This window comes from Ciona robusta, chromosome 8, assembly GCF_009617815.1.
Source record: "Ciona robusta chromosome 8, ASM961781v2".
Classification (NCBI taxonomy): Eukaryota; Metazoa; Chordata; class Ascidiacea; order Phlebobranchia; family Cionidae; genus Ciona; species Ciona robusta.
Window position 1 is genome coordinate 2,332,156 of NC_143242.1, and position 26,452 is coordinate 2,358,607.

At 34.4% G+C, this 26,452-nt stretch overlaps 3 protein-coding genes across 5 annotated transcripts; all 3 read left to right on the forward strand.

The window, feature by feature from the left end:
• Positions 1-194: 194 nt before the first annotated feature.
• Positions 195-8,741, forward strand: LOC149732203 (putative pre-mRNA-splicing factor ATP-dependent RNA helicase DHX32). Of its 2 annotated transcripts, none has more exons than XM_089883591.1 (15): positions 195-440; positions 816-1,180; positions 1,433-1,537; positions 1,988-2,079; positions 2,415-2,543; positions 2,602-2,962; positions 3,472-3,591; positions 4,035-4,175; positions 4,239-4,373; positions 4,479-4,605; positions 5,495-5,655; positions 6,028-6,181; positions 6,747-6,937; positions 7,287-7,462; positions 8,010-8,741. In XM_089883591.1, exons 1-15 carry the CDS (start codon positions 347-349, stop codon positions 8,425-8,427), a joined length of 2,769 nt encoding a protein of 922 aa, XP_089739717.1. In that variant the 5' UTR covers positions 195-346; the 3' UTR covers positions 8,428-8,741. The 2 variants fall into 2 exon arrangements, with proteins under 2 accessions (XP_089739717.1, XP_089739718.1); XM_089883592.1 differs by having other exon boundaries at positions 197-425.
• A 142-nt stretch (positions 8,742-8,883) lies between these two features.
• On the forward strand, positions 8,884-10,305 carry LOC149732204 (quinone oxidoreductase PIG3-like). The gene has a single exon (XM_089883628.1). The coding sequence runs from the start codon at positions 8,968-8,970 to the stop codon at positions 10,087-10,089; it is 1,122 nt and encodes a 373-aa protein (XP_089739754.1). The 5' UTR covers positions 8,884-8,967; the 3' UTR covers positions 10,090-10,305.
• Positions 10,306-10,381: 76 nt separating this feature from the next.
• Positions 10,382-26,256, forward strand: LOC149732205 (WD repeat-containing protein 81-like). Of its 2 annotated transcripts, none has more exons than XM_089883573.1 (26): positions 10,382-11,227; positions 11,453-11,507; positions 11,713-11,815; positions 12,800-12,967; positions 13,615-13,797; positions 14,072-14,288; positions 14,594-14,671; positions 15,086-15,234; positions 15,475-15,762; positions 16,156-16,348; positions 16,580-16,787; positions 17,377-17,580; positions 18,561-18,677; positions 18,875-18,990; positions 19,541-19,725; positions 20,271-20,402; positions 20,723-20,783; positions 21,184-21,324; positions 21,592-21,843; positions 22,332-22,464; positions 23,050-23,185; positions 23,599-23,824; positions 24,186-24,367; positions 24,635-24,815; positions 25,278-25,431; positions 25,798-26,256. In XM_089883573.1, exons 1-26 carry the CDS (start codon positions 10,382-10,384, stop codon positions 25,953-25,955), a joined length of 4,866 nt encoding a protein of 1,621 aa, XP_089739699.1. In that variant the 3' UTR covers positions 25,956-26,256. The 2 variants fall into 2 exon arrangements, with proteins under 2 accessions (XP_089739699.1, XP_089739701.1); XM_089883575.1 differs by having other exon boundaries at positions 25,278-25,419.
• The last annotated feature ends 196 nt before the right edge of the window (positions 26,257-26,452 follow it).

Genomic DNA, 26,452 nt, shown 5'->3' on the forward strand with positions numbered 1-26,452 from the left:
TCCCTATACTGTTAGACTGTATATGTATCGTAATCCTATAATGCTATAGAATGCTGTGCAATTAAAAGCGTCGCTACCATTAAAAGCATGTGCCGCAGACCAGCTCAGAATAGATTACAGTTAATTACCATTTCTGTCGATTTGTAGCTCATTGTACAGATGTCAGTCAAATCAGTTATTACCGCTATCTAATGTTAGATCAACCAACCACTTACTAACATTTCATATTTCATACACCTCGTAAACAGTTTAAGGCAACAGAGCGCTCAGAATAGGTGGAAATATGACCTTGCATTAGTTATGGTCGTGGTGTTGACCCTTGGCCGTTTCACAGCACAGCACAATAATGGACCCGGGAAATAAAGAAAAATCCGGCCTAAAAGTTCAGAGACATGAAAAGGAAGATAAAACAAAAGCAGAAATCGGTGTGTATGTTTGGAGTAAGTATAGGCTGAAAATGGTGTAGTGGGGTGGGAGAAGATAGTACACCTTTAGCACATAATATACAAATAGCATAATCGTGTTTTTAAAAATTGACAACGGTCTATGGAGGTCGTGAGGGTACGGTTTTATATTCTTTTAAATATTTTTTGTTTACCATGAACTGGGTTAAGAAAATAGAATGAAAAAGTGTCTCATCTTTCCCCACCCTAATGTATGAAACACGGGTGCTTTTTGAACGTGGTGCGTATAACGCTGTTCCCTTCTGAATAAGTTAGTGTTAAACGAGTTACATACGCATGTATTCTTTAAACATAGAGCTGTATAAAAGCAGACAGTCTATTATCGATTTTTATCATTATCAACACTCATAGACGGATCAACGTCGAAGAACTCTCCGGTTATACCAGACAATGAATTCACTGAAGCAGCACGTATTCAAGAACAAGAAGATTTAAACGAATTTCTTCTCAGTAGCAACGAGGACGTATCTGGAGAAGATGAACATTTGGATTCCTTCCCTGTGCTTTTAAATGACGAAGAGTTTCAGTCTCACGAAAATGACGTTTTGGATTTGAATCCTTTTGATGGCTTGCCTTACTCAACTAACTATTACCAGTTATTAAGGGAACGAAAAACGTTGCCAGTCTGGCAAGCGAAAGAGGATTTCGTTGTTGCAGTAGAAGAGAGCTCTGTGGTATTGGTTACTGGAAAAACGGGGAGCGGTAAAAGTACGCAGGTAAAGTCGTATTTTAGTGAAAACGGACACGAATGAAACAGAACTTCCGGCTTATAACGATTGACTCGCCACGCGAGGATAAACAATAACTTCAATTTCAAACCGAGACTTTAGTTTTACGACTATCCCTCTGTTTTTCATGATAGGATTACAGTCTCAGGCTGCCATTGCAAAGCAGTGCAATCTGCATGAAATTATCAGTACCCAAAACAAACGATAAAAGTGTATAAAGAAACTACTTTCCATTTTCAGATTCCACAATGGTGCACTCAACTGGCGAAAGAAACCGACTTTAGTTTTGGTACAGTCGTGTGTACGCAACCTGTAGCAACCGCTACCATGTCACTTGCTGTTCAGGTGATTGTGAAACTAGTATATTACAATCTTTTTAATATAGTAGGGTGGGTAAATATGGGGCACCTTTATTCTATGATATCCAAATATCCTGCCCGTGTTTTAAATAATTAACAGCGGCCTATGAAAGTCGTAATAAGCATACGGTTTAATAATTCTTTAAATGTTCTTTATTTACTACCAAATGGAACTGGAAAATAGAAAAAAAAGGTGTACCATCTTTCCCCACATTACTATATATACTGTTGTATGATATAGTATGTACACCATGTATATACAAGAAAATCATTTTCAACTTTCGTTTATTTCAAAGCAATAATGGTCACACAATAGTATGCGTTGCGGAAAACTTTGGCATGCGATCAGACTATACCTTCATCTTAATAAAATATGTATCAACCGGCTCCATTCATTATTAGCACATTTATGGGTGTTTAAATAATATTGTTTCAGGTCGCACAAGAAATGGATTTCACTAGCGTTGGTAATGAGGTCGGTTATAAGGTACACCAACAAGACTGTGCCTCCGAGGACACAGTGTTAAAGTAAGTCGATTGCTGTCTTAAATTTAGTATTGTGTTCGAATGAATGAATTTAGTTGTTATTTTGCCCGTATCGGTTCTAGTGGCAAGAAGAGGACTAACATGAAATGAAATGTAACCTACTCTATCCTCGCGTGCTGGCCGGAAAACCACAGTCGTTATAAAACTCCGGTGTTCATACACCTCGTGCCACAACTTACGAGCTGCCATGTATGTTACCTTGTGGGGGATAATTTTTTGTTTTGTTTTCTTATTTTTTATGTATGGCTTGGACAACCCATTAGTGACCACTGGGTTGCCACATAGAATACCAGAAAGTTACTCGATATTTGTATCAGGTTTACAACGGATGAGATATTGTTGCGGGAAATGTCAGATGATCCACTGTTGCAGAAATACAGCTTTGTTATCATCGACGAGATTCAAGAAAGAACCGTCTCCACTGATATTCTGCTAGCCCTGCTAAAGTAACAAGTATTTCTACGTACAGTTATCATTTTAACTTATATTCATAAATATTTTCAGAATTATATTAAACTTGCGGGAAGATCTAAAAGTTATCTTAGTCAGTTTGATTCAAGAAATGCCAACACTGGAAGAGTTTTTCGAAGGTGTTCCGATCGTTGATCTTCATTTCCTGGACGAAGCTGTTGCCTCCGATGAAGATAAGGCTCCCGAAAAGTCAGAGCAGGATGAAAACCTGATATCAGAAAGAGAGCGAAGCAGGAGAGAGGTCGCTGAGAAGAAAAGGACGGATCAGATCGAAATAGTACATCTTCCTCTACAAGGCCAAACACTCATTGAAGAAATCACTTCGCTTGTTTTGAACCTTCATTCCGACCAAGATCTCGATGGAGATATTCTTGTGTTTCTACCAACTGCTGCGGTGAGTTATATATGTTAAAAAATGCATCTAAACCTGAAATGTGCTTTTAAACGCCTAAAGATGGCTTTACACATATCCGGCGTGCGAATTCGCATGCGAAGTCGTATACAAACCCGTGTACAATTCCGCATGCGGCAGCGAAATCCGGACAAAACAGACAAAACGGACGAATTCCGGATAGTGTGTACAGCCACCTTAAAAGTATATGCACAAAAGTTACAAAGAAAAGATTATTAGCAACAATATCTACAATTATAGTAGGGAAGAGACAGGATACCTACCTTTGGCACATAACATCCAAATATTATCTTGATCGTGTTATAAACAATTACCAACGGTCTGTGGAAGACGCGAGGATAGGGTTTTAAAATTGTTTAAATGGTATTTGTTTACACCTGAATAGGACAGGGAAATAGAGTGAAAAGGTGTCCCATCTTCCCCACCCTACTATATATTTTGGGCTGTGAAACTAGCCCTATTTTCAAGGTTCTATTACTTTTATGTCGCAGGATGTAGAAGAAACATGTGACAGAATAGCAAGGGAGATCGCGATGAAGACGCTGCGAGGAGATGCTGGAGAAGCAGCGGTAGTTCGCTTGCACCGTTGCCTTGCTTACGGTGCACAGCAGGTGATAATATGTTGCTTGTGGTGAAGTTTGACTGAATACGAACGATTGCTTGACTGTTGTTCCGTTTTTATGTAAGAATAATGTATGTCAACGTATTTACAACAGTATAACATGAAAGGCTTTACGCGAAATGTATATATAGTGTATAGGGTGAGGAAAGACGAGACACATCTACCACATAATATCTAAATATCTTGATCTTCTTTTTAAATTTAAACAATTAACAACGGTCTATGGGAGTTGTAAGGATACGGTTTTATAAATCTTTGAATGTTCTTTGTTTACCACCAAATGGAAGGTGAAAATGGAACGAAGAGGTGTCTTATCTTCCCCACCCTACTATATCTCATAGAGTACAACTAGTTGGACCTAATTATACGTTACGTCTTTCGTAGGACTTGATTATAAAAATATGGCTATAATCAGATACACGCTTTTTACAGGCAGTGTATGACAAGAAAGCAAACTTCGGAGATGGTGATCTTATAAATCGAAGAATTGTCGTGTGTGACGACATAGCCGAGTCGTGTTTCTCAATGGAAAATATAACAGTAGTTATTGACACCGGCGTGAAGTTTGAAAAAGTAAGTTTTCCCACCTTGCGTAAGCAATCCGTATTTTATAAATACACTTGGCATGTATTTCAGGTTTTTAACACCCGATTTCGCACGTACTCCAATATTAAGCAATACATTTCTCAAGCTAGCGCATCGTTACGTATGGACCGATGCCAGGCAGGTGGAAAGTTATACAAACTTTACGACCATGTTCATTTTGAAGAGGTGGGATCAAACTTACTTTAATGTTTAATCTCTTTGCTATTACCAAATATTCACATACGTACTTTAGTTTATTACGCTTTTATTACATATATACGAGTTTTACAGACTGCATCAGAACAGTCGATTCCCGAAATCAAACGTTTTGAACTTACAACTGAAGTTTTGCTGATGAAAAGATTGTTGCAAAGACTAAACGTATCTCTCACACAATGCCAACTACTTGAAGCACCAGGTACAGTGTTGTTGTTACATGCGTTACGTCTTAAACGACCTGGAATAAAAACGTATCTGTTCTATATGCTTGATGAATGTGCAAATGATATGTATAGTAGGATGGAGGCAGATGGGACACCTTTGGAATATAATATCCAAATATCCTGATTGGATTTTAAACATTTTACAACAGTATATATAGAAGTCTTGAAAATACGGTTTTACAATTCTTTAAAAGTTTATTTATTTCAACCAGATGAAATGAAAAGTGTCCGATCTTCCCCTACCCTGCTATATATAGTGGGGTCGGGGAAGATGGGACACTTTTAGCACAAAATATATAAATATCCTGGTCGTGTTTTAAACAAATAACAATGGTCTAGGAAAGTCGCGAGGACAATGTTTTGTAATTCTTTAAATGTTCTTTGTTTACTACCAAATTGTACGAGAAAATAGAATGAAAAGGTGTCACATCTTTCCCCATCCTACAATGATATGAGATGATGAATGTATTTATTATGTTTTATACCGTTCTATCTGATAGTAAATAAGAAAAAAACTACAGCATTATATAACCAAATTCTCACGACTCTAAAATGTTGATATTATGTGCTAGCGGTATCTATCTTATCCACAGTATATATTTAACCTTATCTGAAACACAGCCTGTGGATACGAATCATAAATTACAAATTTAGTAAGGAAGAGATGGGACATCTTTTCATTCCATATTCTCGGTGGTGTTCCGAGAATTATTCAATCCTCGCGACTCACATAGGCCGTTTTTATTAGCTTACAACACGATCAGGATATGGATAATATGTCTTAAAGGTGTCCCATCTAACCTCACATATATAGCCTACTATATAGATCAATTTAAACGTTATTCCATATGTTTATTGGTAAAGATCCCGAAGCTTACATGTTGGCATTGGAAGAGTTGGATTACCACGGAGCATTGGACGAGAATGGGAATCTATCTGACCTAGGAATGGTAATGAGTGAGATGCCGCTGTCACTTGCGGAGGCCAAGGTGGTTATCGCAAGTTGTGGAGAAGGATGTACCCAGGTAAACATAATATGCTGACATGTTTAGTTTACCGATGTACTGCCGTGTTTTAAACGTAACATTTAAATTTAAAACTATGGTTTCATATACTTATCTTATAGTAGGATAGGGAAGATGGGACCCATTTTTATTCTGCTTTTTCGTCTCTTTTGGAAATAAACAAAGAACTTTCAAAGAATTATAAAACCGTATCCTTACGACCCCGAAAGACCGTTGGTATTTATTTAAATCACGAGATGTCCCATCTTACCCCATAGTACTATATGCATATATATATCACAATTCAGTGTGTTTGAATTTGTAGGTTTCATCTGTGTGAAGTACCATTCACAATTGACAACTCATAATGCTTTCATGATGTTTTTTTTTCAGGAAATTGTGACTATTATCGCAATGCAAAAATGTTCAGATTTGTTCGTAGTTCCTCCTGGCTTAGAGAGCAAAGCTGCAGTGTGCAGAAGAAGCATGACCCATAAAGCTGGCGACCATTTCACTTTCCTCAATATATTCTATCGTTTCGCAAGGCGTAAGTCAAAGTTAAGCAATAGAAGAATTTATACGGTCATATCATGCATGCTGTAATATAGTTGGGTGGGGGAAGATGGGACACGTTTTTATTCTACTTTTACGTCCAAATTAATAGTAAACAAGGAACATTTAATAAAATATAAAACCGTATCCTCACGACTTTAATAGACAGTTATTATTTGATTAAAAACATGATTAGGATAATTAAATAATAGGTACTAAAGGTGTCCCGTCTTCTCCCTTCGCCTTATATACCAATATGGTTGAAATAAGCTTCACTTGCGTTTTACGATATTGATAACCAAGCATATGTTTGTGCATACATGTTGTTCGCAAACATTGCCGTTGCATTATTTAGTTAGTAGTGCAGAATATCCAAATACTGATTAACTTATTAGGTAAACACAAAATACTGTACAGTCCGTTATATATAGTTTTTCAGTGTAAGTACATACTTGTATATTACAAACTCTGGAATCTTTTTCTTAATCCTTTGTACATAAACCAACACATAATATAAATGTTTGATAAGAAGGTGGTAACAGTTTCATTGTTTGTTAAAGACAAGCGATCTGAGTCTTGGTGCAACGCCAACTACGTGAGTTACGATGCTTTGAAAATGGCGGACAAGAAACGAAGTGAAATACTCGAAGTGATGGAGATTCTTGAACTTCCTGTTAGTGAACCAGTCATCGAACCACAGTTAATGGAAACTAGTGTCAAGAAAGCGTTACTTGCTGGATACTTCATGCAGGTATATTATGAGCTGTATGGGTTATTATATTTGCGTTCAAAGTATACGAATCAAGTGGTCTTGTTACTACTGCGTTTTTTCCAAAAAAAATTTTTTTTTTCAAAACTCCATCCATCTATAATTGAGCTGTCTTAGTTTCTATTTTAGTTTAAAAACAATGTAAAGTTACGGGAAATGTAACTTCATAGTGACACCAAAACAGAGAAGACAAAAAATTTAGAGCACATAACTTTAATTTTGGTTTGAATACATGTTTACCCAAAACAAAAGCGCATTACATTCTACATGCCACAATGCCACAAATATCTACCTAAATATGTACTATAATAACAAATAAATTATTTACCAGATCGCGAGAGACACCGATGGGTGCGGGAATTATCACATAATACGAGACAAACACATATCACGACTTCATCCAGACTGTGGATTGGTCAACTCAAGGCCAGAGTGGGTGATTTACAACAAGTTTGAACTCACAGAGAACAGCTACCTTTCAACTGTCAGTCCTGTTGATCCCGAATGGTAAGCGAAATACTAGGTTTTTAAAAATCGCAATAAACCTGTAAAAGGCTCGTCGCTGCTGCCATCACCGTGGGCGTATGTGACCTTGGGCAAGATATTCATCAGCAGTTGTTTCAGTCCAGTAGTCACTAATGGGTTGTTCAAATTAACAGTCATTTAAAAGATAAAAAAAACAATTAAATAAATCCCCAAAGCTACATACGTGCTTGGTAACTCGTAAGCTGGCACGAGGTAAAACAGAACACCGAAAATCCGTGTTATAACGAATGTCAGCATTTCCCGGCCGCGCGAGGATAAAGCGAGTTACATTCATTTATCTGTGTGATGCACAAATCTTGCCTATTGTTACAGCACCAGTTTAAAACCAATATTGTTAAATTTGCATTTTCCGATTTTGATTACGTTTTAAGCCATTGCAATGGCTGTGCAGTAAACGAGGCAAAATTAAGCATACGAGCACTTCTTGGAATAACAAGTTAGTAATTTATTTGTTCCTATAAAGTATCTTTGTATCTATAAAGGAAGTTATTAATAGACTTTTTTTTAGGATTGCAGAAATCGTCCCACATAGCTATCTCACTAACTTGCCAACAAATGAAGCGAAAGACACTCTTCTTTATTTAGCTGAGAGGTACCGTGGTAATGCCGGCGGTATTGAAGACGAAGAACAGAACAACTTTAAACCCAACGAAATTCGAAAATCTATAAATAAACAAGACGCGAAAAAGGCAAAGCACAAACAACAAGTGCAATCTTCAAGTGCCCTTAAAACGGGGTTGGAAATTAACAGAGCTCACGTTGACAGTAACGACGCTGGTAGCGAACGGGGCGATGATGCGCTCTCTGATGACACTGACGTTTTGACGCAAGCTGTACGCGACGTAACTTACGTTTACAATCAAGCGTCAACTTACGTGCGAACTTCGGAGTATGCTTCAGAAGGCTCTCAATGTAACGTGCAATAATAAGATGCAATAATTTTACCTTTGTTTATTTACTGATTTCTTCCTAACTATATTATCAGTCCTTTATTAATTAAATCACCAACAACTATTAGAAGTGTACACCTTTTTACGTCTCTGAAGGAGTTTTAACAATATATATGAATTCTTTATTTTATTTCACTAATTCAAGTGAAGTTTTAATTTTTTTTGCTCTACTGTGCGCAAAAGATATGCGCTCGAATCCTGTGCTTTGTAGAACTGTGATAATTGTTAATTGACACCTATTCTGTTGATCGTAGCCTAAAACTGTGTAAAATAAATGATTTTATCTCAAAGTTACAACATAATATATGCTTGGTATCATTATATTAGTAACATAAGGTTTGAAAAAATTGAACGAGTAGGAGTCCCCAAATATTTTTGCAGATTTGTGTTTTTGAACCAGTGGCACGTGACAATCCAGTCATGCGTGTTCGTACTCAGTCAAGCGTTAAGCATTTACAAACATAAACTTAAGACGAAGAAAAGACTGTTGTATGCGATTGATTGTTAAGATGTGCTATGCTTAGTCATCGTGTGCAAAAGTTTTTACTGGCGAATTCGGTTAGAGTAATACTTGCTTGTCAGATTCACACGTCTTTTGCTTCTCAAACTACAATGCGCGCTGTCAGACAGCATAAATTCGGCGGCTCTAGCGAGCTTTACGTTTCTACAAACGAAACGAAACCGACGGCCGGCGATAATCAAATTTTGATACGAGTGCACGCTACAGCGTTGAACCGTGCGGATTTGCTCTTGAGAGAAGGAAAATATCCTGGAATGAAAGAAGCTGCTCATCTAGGCCTTGAAGTTTCTGGTGTTGTGGATGCTGTTGGAGAAAAAGCGAATAAATGGAAGATTGGAGATAAAGTTATGGCTCTTTTGCCGGGTGGTGGATATTCTGAGTTTGCAGCAGTAAATCAGGACCATGTTATGTCAATTCCACAGGCTTTCACCTTTGAAAAAGGAGCTGCAATACCTGAAGTATGGCTCACTGCATATCAACTGTTACATTTTGTTGGTAACCTGCAAAAGGGTGAAACTGTTTTGATTCATGGTGGTGGAAGTGGTGTGGGCACTGCAGCTGTACAGCTTGTTACACTTGCTGGTGCAAAAGCAATAGTCACAGCGGGAACAGATGAAAAAACAGCTTTCGCAAAGAAGCTGGGAGCTATAGATGGTTTCAACTACAAAAAATCGGAATTTAAAGACCTTGTGTTAGGGGCTACTAATGGGAAAGGAGTCAATGTCATATTGGATTGTGTAGGAGGTTCATACTGGGAGCAAAATGCAGCTTGTCTTGCTGTAGAAGGACGTTGGGTGGTGTATGGGTTATTAGGAGGGCCAAATGTCAATGGTCCTATACTGGGTACTGTTCTCAGGAAGCGTGCTTCTATACTTGGCACTACACTCAAAGCTAGAAGTGATGAATACAAAGCTTCATTGATTAAGGCATTTGCTGATAACGCTCTGCCTCATTTTAATGCTGGTACCACTGGTAAAGTGCTACAGCCAGTAATTGACAGAATACTGCCTTTGGATAACATAATTGATGCACATGATTACATGGCTACAAATAAAAGCAATGGAAAAATTGTAATAACTGTACAAGAGGATTTAAATACACAAAAAAGTGAATTGTAGTTTGCTACTCAATGTAACTAATTATATATATATATTACATATATATCCAATTTTTAAATGTATATCATGTAATCTTGACTTTTGTGTTTAGTTTGTTTATGATGCAACTCCATTACTTAAAATTTGTGCTTTTGTTGTGTGTCGCATAGTTCTAAACTCTAATAAAGTTTACTCTTTAGCTTTTCTAAAATCCTACACTTAATTTTCCAAATAGAACTAGTATTTTTGAAATGGTAAACACTTCATATATTTAGCATTGGTGCTTCTCAGTAGGCAAGTAAAGTGGTGAAACATGGAGGAAAATCTGATCGATAAATTGTCTCAGGAATTAAAAGTGCCTCGTGCTTACTTTAAAATTCTGGATGAAAAATCTGCGATTGCTCTTGTTGATGCAGATTGGATCGAAGCAATAAAAGATAAGGATCAAGTTCCAGAGTCTTCTATTTCAGATTTGGTCTCGGAGCAGGAGACGGAGGAGTTGTTCCGACTTTCCTCTCGTTGTGAAGATAAAGGAACATTTAAAGTTTCTATTTCCATTGTTGATTTAGATTCGGTTAAGCATTTGAAACTAACTTTATCCAAATCGAAATACCAAAGCTTAGGAAAATTGTGTGGTGATATCGCGAAACAGAACTACCACAACCAACTATTAACATCCCATCAAAGGTTCCCTCATAATTATTTTCCTGCCAACTCAGAATCTGCATATGATGAACATTGTGAAAGCCCTGTACAGGTTCTGTCTCATAGCAATTTACTGATGCCCTATGGTATTGTAAAGGGATGTGCGAACTCCTATATAATTAGACCTTTTCTTAGCCACAGTGTACGACATGCACTCATGTACAGTCCAAATATGCTCAGTCAGTCGAACTCTAAACCTTTGTTTTTGGTCTACCAAATTCTTCAACTGTTTAAATTTCTGCATCGAACTTGCCCAAGTTTAGACTTGTGTGGTTTATCTTGGGGTGACATTGCACTGGATGAACTCATGTGGTTACGAGCACGTATTTGCCACTTCATACCTCAAACCTCAACTAAAAATCTTCAAGTGAAGGCACCAGAACAGCCAGAATTAAGTGAAACTGTAACACACAAAGCTTTTGATGAAACCATAGCAGATATTGTGGATAAATGGGTGAGCTTACTGAGTATACTTGGTAAAGTGCTTAGCTAACTTCTTGAATTAAAGCAATCAATACATTTTTTTACCCACAATTTTTTTTGAAATTAGGCAATGGTAAAGTTGGTCACATAGCCTTACAAAGAACATAATTTAAACATACTATATTCTGCCTTTTGTGTCCTGATAAGGTTAATCCTGTGAATATTAGTAGAATGTAAATTGTTTCGTTTGTTTTAGGTTTGTGGAGAAATAAACAACTTCGACTATCTGATGTACCTTAACAAACTCACAGGTAAAATTTGTGTTCTAATGTTTTTTTTTTTTTATTTAATTGCATAGCAATGCTGCATGTTTAAAAAAATAACCTGAAATTAAAAATGCATTTTTCAATAAAAATGCTTATCCCTTCATTTGTTCTGTGAAAACGCATTTCCTGCCTTTTAACAACATTTTAGTTTTTAAGGACGTTTATTTAATTTCAATTTGATTGAATGCAGGAAGAAGATCAAAAGATCCCCATCATCACCCTATTCTTCCATGGATCTCTGATTTGTCTTCTTTTAACGGGGGATGGAGGGATTTATCAAAATCAAAATACAGGTGTATATATAATATATATATATATATATACAGTGGCGCAGCCAGAAAAAAATTAGGGGGTGGGTTTTAATCAAAAAAATTTCCAAAAATTTTTTAATTATTTTTTTTTTATTTTTTTTTGGTTTAGAATGGAGGGGTTGCGACCCCCTTAACCCCCCTGGCTGCGCCAGTATATATATATATTTAGTTTATTATGAATTTTGCAATGTACTCTTATCAAAAAACTCTAATCCAGGAAACTTTGCTAGTGCATAATGTAAACACCAGTGTCATTACAGGTGTAATGGTCCTAAGGTGGCGGGCTTACTTTAAACTTAATTCCAGGACCTTGCCTTGCCTCACTATAGGACCATAATAGAACACCCAAATAGAATAAAATATAAAGTTATAAACTAGGCTTAGTTATGGAAACATTCGAATTGGAACTTTGAAAAAACTGTAAAATGTTTTACAGTGTGTACATTTTTACCACAAATGCATACATAGGGATGCACATTACAGAATTTCGAATCCATGAGATTCGAATCCTTTTGTATTCGAATCTATTTACGGGATTCGGTATTCTGTTTAATGACGTCATTACACGTCATCTCATATACTGTATTAACAATTTTTGAAACTTATTAATTTTGAAAAAAAATATTTTTGTGAATGTAGGACTTTCGAGAGTAAGCGTTTCGTAACGTCTTTTCATAGCCTGCTATACGTTTCATGACGCAAAAACTACCCAGTAGTACAATTTTTGATCATTTTACAACTCAAGATCCAACAAGGCTGTTATGAAAGGGTCAATAAACTGACTTTTGTGGGTAAAATTTTTTTTTCCTATAAATATAAAAAGATTCGAAATTCTAGATTCGGAATTCTAGATTCGAATTAAAGTATTCTAGGATATCCTAGAATACCTAATTATTCTGTAATGTGCATCCCTATGCATACACATTTTACACTAGTTGCTTCAATTAATGCCATGATATTATCCAGGTTAAACAAAGGAGATGACCAGTTATACCTTCAATACGCGATGGCAGAAGACAACAGTTGCCACGGAGCACAAGTTCCTCACCATGTGCCTGATATGTTGTCAGATATCACATACTATGTTTACATGGCTCGTAGGATATCAAGAGATGTACTACAGAAGCACGTGCGGTTGGTCAATAGATGAAAAACTTAAGTTTTTGTATAGTTTATTGCTTTTTTGGATGGGACCTTCAGAGATAATATGCATGTTTTATAGTTACTACAAAAAAAAAAAAACGGTTTTAATAATATTTAGACATATTGAGGCATACGGTTTCTAAATAGTAAACAGTTTCCTTCTTGTACTGCATATCATATAAACATGACATGACCAGAAAGGCATGAGTCATAGGTAGCAGTATTGTTCAACTCTATTGGAAGTTTACAAATCTAAAACTTCAATACATGCATTACTGTGCCTATTTCCTGAAGTCTTTATAACTCAGTGGTTCTTAAACTTTTTTCTATGCTTAACACTTTCAACAAAGATGCTTATCAGATTTACCCCCAATATGTAATATGGCGATCATTTATTAAAATGCAAAAACAACTAATTACATCAGTTATATTTAATGTTTAATCGGATTAGCAGTTAATTTGAATAAGTAAGCTACAATAACTACAAATGGCAAAAACTTTTGACCCCCCTGATGTGGATTTTGATTGGTGGCTTTTTTACCCTCTAAATACGAGAAATTTACCTTCAGGGGTAAATTCACGCCAGTTTAAGAAATGCTGCTTTATATAAAAGGCAAACTTATTTTGTAATTTTTTAGATCATATTGGGAACCAAATGAATATCCCTCAACCATCCAGAGAATACAGGAGTGGTCTCCGGATGAATGCATCCCGGAGTTCTTCACTGATCCTACTGTCTTTTACTCCGTGCATCCAGACATGAGCAATCTCGGACTTCCAGATTGGGCCGAATCTCCGGAGGATTTTGTCCTCCAGCACATGTAGGAAGATCATTCAACTATTAATATTCATTTTTTTAAGTTTGTGTAGATATCATAAATGCTAATAACAAATGCTTGTTTACATACTTGCTACTTTTTAAATAATTTGTTCCAGCTAAAGTAAAGTAACATAAAAGGTGCCTAAATAGTTTTTCTGCAGTTCTAATTGCACAAAATATTATATGGTGTTTTTTTCCTTATTTTATTGTAAAGCAATTACTTTTTTTTTTTTTTTTGATAAGCAATTCAAATAATTAAGCGTTTCCACCCACAGGGAAATGCTTGAGAGCCCACAAGTCTCTGCTAAACTTAATGAATGGATTGATGTAACTTTTGGTTACAAACTATCAGGCAAACACGCAGAGCAATCAATGAATGTGTGTAGACAGTTGGTTGACCATCATACTGACCCCCACACACAAGGTATTGTACAGTTGTTCACAACACCTCATCCACAAAGAAGAATGTGCTGTGGGGATGAAGCTTTGATTGTGAGTTGGTATTTTGAATATTATAATATTATTTCTGCTGCATAAAGCATGTTTTTTTCTGTTTCAATACAAACATAACATAACGTCCAGATTAAATTGAAAACGTTTGTCCAAATTTTATTTGAAAACTTTTCTCCAAATTTTATTTGAAAGTTTTTCTCAGTTTTTATTTCGGAATTTTTCTCCAGATTTTATTCAGAAACTTTTTTATAAAAATTGCAGCATTAACACTAATATTTTAAAAATTACATGAGTTTAATATGCAAATAGATTTTGCTTTGATTTTATTTTGATCTTTTTTCCAGTTAAATTCTGATCAATTAGACGGTGGGTTTCTTAGCCCAGGAGTAGAAACTGCAAAGGATGCGTTGGTTGTGCAAGAGGTAATATTAATTTACATGATTGACACACATGTTTACTTTAGGACACATTATGTTTTTATCCTTGTTTTTGTGAAGATATAAATTTAAAATAATAGTCCACCGGAGGGTTCAGCTATCCAGATGCCGCATAAATATTTCATATTGTTTGTCTGTTTGTGCATTTTATAGCAATATTTGGGTAACAATTATGCATGTTTGAGTAATAGTTTCTTTATAACTTGATGACTCTAGTTATTTAAATGTTTCCACTTGTGTTTCTACACATAATGTAATATTTAATAGTATAAAAGAAAAATACCTATAACCTTACTGAAAATAAGTATTTGACAGCAGTTTCCGAAAAAAATTAAAACCATTGACATAAGATGTTTATTTGCCATATACCACAACACATGACTACCTATATTCACACAGACTGGCGAATTAAAGAGTGGGGACGATATAATGATAAATGATGAAATAAATAAATCACCAAAAATATTGTTTCCGGTTGATTACGAACCATTTAAGTGGTTAGACCAACTGGAAAAGTTGCTACTGTTTAAGTCCAGAGATACAGAAAAGTAAGTTTTTCATTTTAACTTATATGCCGGAAACTTTAATCATAAAAGTTAAATTTTGCTTTACACTAAGCTAAGCGGTTACACAAGTGGCCTTATATAATTATATGGCCTAATAAAATGTAATTTTAACTTCAATGAGAACTATTTCAGTTTAAACTCTATTAATACCTTTGTAGGGGTTGGTAGATAATTTTAGATTCGATTTTCTAGGTTGCTTTCCATTTTTTAATTTTATTCCAGGTCGTCATTGTCCACTACTTTTTGTGAAGTGTTGCAAAATGACAACGACTTAAAAACAATGTGTTCGCTAGAAGACCTGACCAGTGATAAAAACATGTTATTGTTCATTTGCCTCGTACTAGAGTTATACCTCGCCCCACAGTTACATGCTAAAGTTGAGAGACTCCCTTTGTCTAAGAGATTTGAAGTCACTACAGCATGCTATAGTTCATATAAGGCTGAGCTTCCATCTGGTATAAGATACCCTGTGGATTACATGCTTAAAAACTTGGCTGCTGGCATTCAAGGGTAAGTATAAATGCACTAATAATAATAAGGCACAAATGTACACATCTGGTAACTCATAAGCGGGCACAAGGTGTATGAAACAGAACACCTGTGTTATAACGACTGTCATTGATTTGGCACAAGAGGCTGAATATTGTTACTAAAATCGGTAACTAAACAAAAAAGCGAAGTTTATCAATAATATTTACTTATTTTCGATTGTTGCACATTAGACATACAACATTAAAATTAAGCAAGCACTTAACCTCTTCAATTTAATTTATTTGTTTCCGTAATTTGCGCACACTTGTACACTGTAGAAAAAAGCAAAACATTTTTAAAATGGGCTTGTTAACAAATGAGTATTTTAATTATGTATAGGATTTTTAGTCTAAAAAGTTTATTACTCACCAGAACATGCACACAGCTTATGCAGTGGGAATCAAGCACTAGTTTTGATTGTAAACAACAGCAGAGACTATTTAAATCCACCACCAACCGTGGTTTCCCTCCCCCCATACCCGACCATTTACTCCATACATCAATGCACATCATGCACTTCCCCGTTTACTTTGACAAACTTTATGCATTCCTGGAATATTTACTGGTAAGGAGAAAAATACAGAATGAAAAAATATTATTTTGATTTTATGTAATAATTTAATGTTTCAACAGTTTTGGATCTACGCATTTTGTAAAAAAGCTGACAATATTTCTTACTCTCATGCAAATGTTTCAAAAATGACCGTCTATTTACTAAATTAACAATACTGTTTTCCTATTCCTAAGAACGAAATATATTATTTTTTTTAATTTTGGAAAACTTGTTTTTTTCCAGGTTACTACAGACCATTACAGCAGCCCGTTACTAGAGTCAAGTTTCCCTGAAGTGAATATTTCACTGAATGAGCTTCTTCATGAACTGCATGGTCGTCATGAAGGGCTTGAGATACTTCTACCTCATGTATTGAAACTGTTACAACAACCCCCACCCCACAGCATCAACTTTTTAATTATGGCTTTTGACAGTATAGCTCAGGAATTAGGTATGTACTCGCTAGGTGGTGTGTTTATTTGAAAGGGCATACCACCTAACAAAAATAAATAAAGTATATGGATAGAAAAACTTTAATGTAATCTAAAGATACTACCAAAGTTTAAAAAAAAACAAAAACGCAGAAGCATTTATTGTAACAAACCCCATAAAAAAAGATTATTTTGGTGACATTTTTCTTAAGGGATGTCCCATGCAGATGCAGTGCTTTAGTTTTTACTTCGATAAAATTTTGTGCAATGTTGGGCAACTTAGTCTATTTCATAGGAGTGGGGTCCTTTATCAATGTATACTACGGGACTGGGGAATTAGATCTTGTTAGCCCATTACCCTGGGGAAACTATAACACACATGCCAAATCCTTGCCCAGTACTTTTATTGATTATTAGTAAAGTTGGACTTTTTGCAATTTGCGTTTGCTAAATGTATTTGTGCAATGTTAAAAGCATTTTTTTTCTCTAAATTACTTTTTCCTAAAACCTCAACATAGCTTTAAGGCAAACACAAATATAAATTTTAAAAATACCAATAATTTTACTCTCCTTCAAATTTATTCTATATTCAACAAAATGTTCTCTCAGGACCTAAAGAGAGTTGCAAAGTGTTGCTGCCAGTGGTTGTAAATGTGTACAAGACCGTCAGCAACCACCAGGACAAGTTATCTACATTGATTTACACCAAACCATTCATCACTCAGTTATACTACAGGTTTGGGTTGCAGGTTTTCATGGACAACTTCCCTTGTTTAATGATTGAAAAACTCGCAAAATCAAGTTTTGATTCAGGTAAGGTATAGTATATGTTGAATATATTTGCCAAACCTGAGTTGGCTTTATGTATTTTCTGTAGGGGTACTTTATTAATTACTAAACATTGGAACCAAATTTTGGGAATGCAAAAGTGGTATTCTTGGCTACCGACTAAACTAGTTGGTCGCGGTAACTATTGGTTACCACGTTTTTTTTAACCGATCAACTAAAATTTAGTTGGTGGTTTTTTACATTTAGTCCACCGACTAAAATTTAAATAGTGTTTTTTCACATTTAGTCCACCGACTAAAATTTAAATGGTGTTTTTTCACATTTAGTCCATAATTACTAAACATTGGAACCAAATTTTGGGAATGCAAAGGTGGTATTCTTGGCTACCGACTAAACTAGTTGGTCACGGTAACTATTGGTTACCACGTTTTTTTTAACCGATCAACTAAAATTTAGTTGGTGGTTTTTTACATTTAGTCCACCGACTAAAATTTAAATAGTGTTTTTTCACATTTAGTCCACCGACTAAAATTTAAATGGTGTTTTTTCACATTTAGTCCACCGACTAAAATTTAAATGGTGTTTTTTCACATTTAGTCTGCCGATTAAGTTTCTGTACATTACTTATTACAGAAGTTTGGCCCACTTAAATTTTAGTCAGGCGACTTATAAATCAAGACCAAATTTAGGCGCGAGTTTAGTCGGTAGCCGAGAATGGCATCCCATGTTTAAATATTTCTTCCTTGCGTTTTGTGGCTATATTGTTATTACATGGAATAATTTTTTTATTGCAGTAGCTGTAGGTGTAATAATATATATGTTCCGGTATGTGGGCAGTGGATACATATTTTAGTTTGTCTAACAGACCATAGTATGCATGTATTTTTCCCAATGTTATTTGTATTCAGTATTTTAACATGGTATTTTGCAGGTTGTTTTTATTCATATTATACATACTGCTCCTACTTGAAAAAGTTTATCAAATTTAAACCACTTTATTTTAGAAACCATAACTTCAAGTCTACAGTGGATAATAATGAAGTTTGGTCCAACACTGACTTCCAAATATGTTGTACGTCACGTACTTCGTGTGCTTAATACTTGCTTTTATAACAGCACTGGTAAGTATTCCTATTTAACAAATTCATCATTACTGTATTGAGTTTAAACTCTTCTAATATTGTTTTTATTATAGAACCTATACACTCTGAAATATCAAGTTGTCAGCATTGTATGAACACCTAATTTTTTATACTTTTTTTAATTGAAAAATTTAGAATTGTTTGCAAAAAATAGTATTTCCTCTTTTTTGTTTTAGATGGGGAAGTCCCCAAAGAGAGATTCCAGCCGCTTATAAACTGCCTCATATTTTCTGCATCAATGTATGGACCATCTTACTTCACACTGCAGTATATACCATACTTATCCCACACTGTGAGTTCATTCATTATCCTATGTTTAAATTACTTTAAGTTTTCCAAACTACCTTTTCTTATTACATTAAATTTCCTAACATTGCCAGTAAAGGTGGCTGTACACAGAATGCGTATTGCCTTAACATGCGTATATCGCATCTGAAAACAGACCGATAGATAACGTCTGTAAACGAAACGATTTTTCGTTCTAAACCATCCGTTAAAGGGCGGTGCACACAGAATCCGTCATGGCACGGTTTTACGCTTGGTTGCTAATGTAAACAAACGGTCGGACCGAATTTTAATGCGCGTATGCGCATACGGACCAAAACGGATCCTGTGAATATTTTGAAACTTAAATAAAAACTTTTCGTTAACTTAAAAGATAAGTTGACTTAAACGAATAACTTTTCTAAACCTGGCTAAAAATGTTGTTAATGTAAAAAGTTAAGTTAAAAACCTCTATTAGGAAAACTGAAATACATAAATATAGCCTGTGCCCCATAAGGATAGCAAAACTTAAACACCAACATGAATAAGTAATGACGTAAGTATGATGTTTCAACAAGGTGTCTTCTGCAATACGTGGCACCAAGTTCACAGGTCGTGCCTGCGCGGCTTTAGAAGCCACGACAACCATCCTCACCCATCTGGTGCCGTATCTAACTGACAAAATCTTAATGGAACAATTGAGTCGCTTGTCAAAAGAGATCATTCTTCCACTTATTGGAATGCTGGCAGCCAAGAACTGCAGGTACTTATGTGGGTTTTGTCAGAAAATTGTTTTCTTTAATGCGTTTTTTTCTATAAAAATTAGTTAGTTTTCAAATTTCTGTATTTAGTTTGTCGTGCATCAACAGCTATATTCAAAGAGGAGTTTAATATACCAAATCTAAAAAAATATTTGATTTTTCTTCAGTAGTTTAGAAACTAGAAACAGTCAAAGTTTAGTTTCTTTTTTATGGGAAATCCCATGCAATATCGAAACAGCCAAATTTGTTTTACACCAGCTTTTTTTTCACACAATGTTTTTAGAAGCTGTATTATTTTGGGAAACTTTAATGGTACCTTTAGGTCACATATTGGCATCTCTATCCATATAAAAAAATTCATTTTTCCTTGGTATGCTACTTTAATACTGATCTAAATATGAAATGCGGCTTTTCTAATCACACCGGATAAAAAAATAAATAAAAAGCTTCACAGGCCAGATATGGCATATACACTGTAGTATGCTCAGTTCTCACTGTTTTGTATTTTTAACACAAGTTAATCTTTTTACCAAATTTGAATCTTCAGTTTTCCCCTTGGAGGACCTCAGCGAAGACGTTTGTGTCTTAAAACTGTGAAACTCATCTTGGCGATTGGAGTTCGGATTGGTCGCGAAATGGCACGATTACACCTCAATGAAATCCTGCAATCTTTTTTCAAGTACATGAAAAATTTTAGTTTGAAAATATTTCTTATTTAAGTTTGAATTTCATGTGTTGGATTTAGTAAATACGTTTGTGTTAGTCTTAAAAATATATCTTATCTCTTTTAACTAAATACTTAATTTAAGACAATGTTTCTACAACAGTGTGTTTAGAAACTGAATAATAATTTATTAATTTTGTACAAAATTTGTGTATACGGGTAATCATAATGTTTTTTCAAAAATTACGAGTACTTTTAACAACATTCTGTTTAATGTGAGAAAAAAAGCATTAAATTCGTTTGTTATTCACATAGAACAATAATTTATTTCACAGAAATTATGAACTTTCAATTTCTAATGGACTTGGTAGAAACAATACTTACTGTGATGACCAGGTACGTTTGAATAAATGATTCAATGAAATAGATTAAGTTTAAAAAGAAACAAAAAATTAAATATATTTGAAATCCAAAGATTCTATAAATTCTTCATTGTTTTATAAGTTACCTCATTTTAAAGACTGTTTAATTAAAATATAACACATTTTAAAAAAAGTTAGAAAAAAATCCGTAGGTTTTATAAATTCCTTATTGTTTTATAAGTTATCTTAATACTAAACTAAGTCTTACATAAGTATAATATTAAATATATATTACTGTTCCATAACTTTCATTTCAACTCAATTAAGGAATTAAGGTGACTTGAATAGGACATACCGGCCTGAAAACTAAGTCTGACAGAATAATTATTTTACCATCATATTCTGCATGACAGCAACAATATATATTTCTCCAGGTTGAAGATTTAGTTTTCACCATCCCTAGTAGCTTAGAACCTGCAAGTGATTCCATTTCTGCCATGATTAAAACAAGTGGATTGAATGATTCTTGGCTGTCTGAATCTCCCAACTCTTTACATGCTAGCTCTGAAAGTCTGGTAGGTAGAAAATGTAGCACTTTGCAACATGAAAATATTTGTATAAATTCTTACTTATTACCAAGAAAAAGTGTTAAACTAGCATTTTTATGTGTTTATAATACCAAAATTGTTGTCCTGGCGTTTTTAGACATGTATATTATCAGGAAAAAAAGTGATTATTTAGCAAAATACTTCTTTTATTTTTATTTTTTGTTTTTATTAAGTCCAATTGAAACAAATTAGTCAAGTATTAAGTTTAAACAAATTATATCCGTGTTTTTTTAGAACATGACATCCAGTTCTACTAAAGAAAAAACCTCAGCCAGTTTACAAAACCGTGAATTAGAGGAAAAAATCTTGGCTGAAATTTCGGAAACGTTTTGCCCTGAAACCGCATACCACGCATATGTTCCATTCACAAGACTCATGGGTGGAATTCATATGGAAGGGATTCTTAAACCAAACCATGAATTAATTTGGAAACTAAGCAGCAACTATGGAGATGGTTTAGAGGAAGCTTGTGGCTCCAATAATAAGGTACGTTGATGCACTCTGCAGATTTTTTTGGCAGTCTTGGGGTAACAGGGACGTAGTCTTGTTGCAGAACTTTGCGGAAGCTTTAAGGACATACTCGACATAGACTTGAAGCTTTTATGCTATAGCCTTATGTTTTTTTCAGATTTTTAGTTTTTTTTTGTTTTTTTTTCAGATTTTTAATTTTTTTCTTATAAAATTGTAAAAATGCAGTTATACCTTAATAAATAATGATAATGTGGCAAATGCAGTATACTTTGGCTTTAGTCATTTGTAGATACTTACAAAGTAGTAAAACCTATTTTTACTCTCAAGCTTAATTTCTAAAACATTCAATCTCACCCAGGTTCAAAAGTTCAGTCGACTTTTTTCAAACCGTGTCATATCATATGTCATTACCCAGTCAGTGTTAAGTCATATTATCTTCTAACCTGTGTTTTATTTAAGAGTGACTGTAATTAATTAAAGTTACGGTTTCATTATTTCTTTAGGTTTCTTCAAGTAGTAAACTGTCATCATCAGCTAATATAACAATGGTTGGCAATCGAATTGTGTTAGATGAACATACAGAACCAAATGAATATTCCACTGATGGTATCACAGTACAAAGGAAAGATTTAAATGGTCAGTTGCTGGGTATTTGTAACATTTTTTTTTTTGGTTATAAATGAATGTATATAACTTATTTTATCCTCACTTGGCCGGAAAACGATAGTTAAACACAGGTGTTCTGTTTCATGCACCTCGTGCCAGCTTATAAGTTACCAAGTATGTTATGTGGGTGAATATATTTTTTCTCTATGTATGGCTGATAATTTAGACAACCCATTAGTGACCACTGGGTTGGAGCAATGTTGTTAGTGCCCAAGGACACAACGCCCACAATATATTGTGTTACACTGCCACTGGTGTCGTTTAAAAAGGGCCCAGCTGCAAAACTTGTACTAATTAAAATCAACGTATGAACTAGTTTTTTCATGTGTTATAAAAATTGTTTATAACACATGGTTTTCAAAATTTGATGTGCCACATACAGATGCGGAGAATCCAAATTTGATTTTACCATAAATCGTTTAACCCACTACATGAAAATATACCTTGTCATTCTCTTAAATAGTTTGGCAATTTTTCTACAATTATCTAATACTTGGGTGTTTGTATCTCATTTTCGTTCTATTCTTTTTAACCGAAGTTTTTCATATAATTTAGGTAATGAGAGTTCCCACCTTACTGGCAACTGGCTTGCATATTGGGAGCATGAGATAGGACTTCCAGATACTGATAATCAGATTCATTTTAATCAGATCAACCTACAAAATTTCACTGGCCACAATGGTGCCATACGGTAAGGCATATCCGAATGTTATTTTTAAACTTAAAAGAAACTGTTAATTTAAAAGAAACTGTTAATCTAACCTAGTGGTAATGTTTAAGAATCATTGCTGCTACCATTGTGGGCGTATGTGTCTTTGGGCAAGAAACATAACGACAATTGCTCCAACGCAGTGGTTACTAATGGAAAGTTATTAGCTATATATAAAAAAAGAAAAATCCCTTAAAAATAAAATAATCACCCACAAAGTAGCATACATGGTAACTCGTAAGCTGGCACGAGGTGTTAAACCCATGTTATAACGACTGTTGTTTTTCGGCCACGCGAGGATAAAGCAAGTTAAATTCATTCATTCAGATGTTGCCTCATTTCTGTGTTTTTTTTTGTGTTTTTTTTTCAGCATTAAAACTTTGTCTTATTTACAGGTGTATGTGTGTGAACAACTCTGAAGAATGGTTTGCTACCGGAGGCAAGGATAAAGCAGTGAAGATATGGTCTTTACAAAACACCACATCTGACTACATTAAGCCTTCTTATGTGTATACCTCACATAAGAAAAGTCCATCACATATCAGTATCTTGGAGTCAGATAATACAATGCTGACTTGTGATGGTAGTGTGCATGTATGGGATCCTTATACCGGCCAAACTGTGAGTGTTTTGTTGTGAAATTGACTGTAGTTCTGTTGTGTATACTTTTCTTAAGTACTAAAGCTTTTTTTTTCTTAATACTGCGGATTCACCCTTTTTGTATAAAGATGGCGATTTGAAAACGTTATTTTTATATTAAAGAATTATATATTCTTTAAATTTGCAAAACATAATATAGTTTAGAATAGTTCACTGATCTTCTGGCTCAAAAAATCAATTGTATAAGTCATCATTCCGGAAAATAACCTATAGAAATTGCCTTTGGAGCAAAATATTTTCAGAAAAATTAAAACTAGTCATACGGATAAAGGAATAATAATACAGCTTTTTATATAAAAACACAACGCTACCTTTTTCTCAGATCACAACGTTTGATAGTTCTGACTTTAAATCTGGTATTGTGTGCCTTGAATCTCTACCTGCTCCTAACAGAACAACATTAGCTGCAAATTCGGATTCCATCATCAAAGTAATTGATGTTCGTGCCCAGAGTTTGGCTCAGGAATACAAAACGAACATGGGGCCTTCTGTGGGCGTGATAAGGTTTGAAACTTTTTATTTATTTCTTTTACTTTTATTTTAATACTGAAAAAGCTGGTTCATATTAATTTTTAATTAGGATCGTCAAAAATATCATTTTTGCTTTATTTTAAAACTTAAAAACCCGGTTTGTTTTTAACAATGACTGTCAAACATATTATTTTTATATTTTTTGGAAAATATTGCAGGTTTTTTCCAGTTTTAATTCTATGAAATCCATTAAATTAAGGAAAAATTTATAAACCGAAAATAAACCTTAGTTTTTATTAGGACAATGTGTGCTACTTCTACATGGGTGGCTGTGGGTTTCTCATCAGGAGTTATATCCATAATTGACATTCGGATGGGACCAATACTTCGTATGTGGCAAGCACATGACAGTGACATTACAACATCTTGTCTCATTTCACCAACAAACTTTCTCACGGCTTCTATGGACCAGACAGTTGCAGTGAGTTTCCTGGAATTGTTTTCAATGTGTTTATTACTAATTTTTAGAAATTATTATTATACCATACCATAATGTTGAATTTTGCTGGTTTTTATAGATATAACATATTTATGTTTAAAAAGTATGATGATTTATTAGTAAAGGATATCTTTAAGGGGTTAAACCACTTTTGTTTTAATAATTATTTTATATCATATATCGGATGTATATTGTGATATTACATGTGATAACAGGTTTAGATCTAAATTATCTATCAGATATTATCTTCAAAATAGTTTTTAACAGCGGTGTTAGATCATTTTTATATGCAAATTTTTCATTTCCAATTTTTCATTGACTGTTTTTTATATGCAAATTTTTCATTTTCAATTTTTCATTGACTGTTTTAGTCAAAAAAATTTCCATAATTTGTGATTTTGTCTGAACACTTTTTCGCACCAATTAACCATAAATACATCACAGCATTGGGAAACGACCAGCACTACCCCACGCATGGTGTACCGATCCATTACTGAACCAGTGACCACAGTCCGAACTTACCACACTGAGATAGTTTCAAGTTCTTCTTCAAACAGAATCAACATTCATCGTTTACTCAACACTGGTACTGAGGAAGGTGCATGTTTATTTTACATTTTTTTGCAAATAATCAAGATTTTTTTCAACTATCAAGATCTGATTCAAAATGTAATAGAATAAAGTAGAATAGAGACTCACTGCAAGTTCAAATTTTTACTTATCTGCTACTGAAAATTTCTTTGTTTGCTATTGCTATGACTCGGATATGTGAAGATTAAACTTTAGCTTTATGAATAAATGCCAAATTAATCATCAAAAAATTGTTTACTTTTGGTTTCTTATGTTATAGTATATACTTTTTATTTTTTGCATAAAGTTATTTAGATCAAAATGTTTGTTTCATTTGGTTTCTGTTGAGATACAAATAAAGTAACTAACCAATTAACAAATATGTTTTTTTAAGATTTTCAGAATGGCAAAGTGGGTTTAGATAAGCCAACAGCAGTGACAAAGTTGAGGTCGGAAACTTTGAAAGGAACACTTTCCACATTCCGTATTTTACCCATGAAAAGACAATTACTTGTTTCTTCAGACAGTGGGGCTATATCTTTGCTTGCATAGTTTTAATACTGGCCTATTGTTATTTTAATCTAAACAGTGCAATTGTTCTTTATACACTTTTTCAAGTGTTACACGTTTTTTTTGCGTTTTATAACATTATATGCTATTTCAGTATGTCGATGATACAAAGTGTTTATTAGCAATTAGCATCTGATATTGCTTGCTATCTTCAGTCGAAATTATTACACGTTACGCTTTTTTATTGATCAGACCAACCTTTTTTTGATTTGTTTGATTCTAATACAAAAAGATAGTGCAATAAAATACTCGTTATGAATTAATCAAAATTCAACCAACATAAACCATGTTTACATCATAACTGGTACGCGCTACGTTGGTACGCGCGCGTTAAGTATTTGTCCAGCTTGATAAGCGTCCTATTAACGACCATACCACGATATTTAAAAAGGACAAACAAACAAAACCGCACGCGTATATTTGCGGTAAAAACATGGCCAGAGGCAATGTACAGTCATCCCAAATTTGAAGAAATTGGT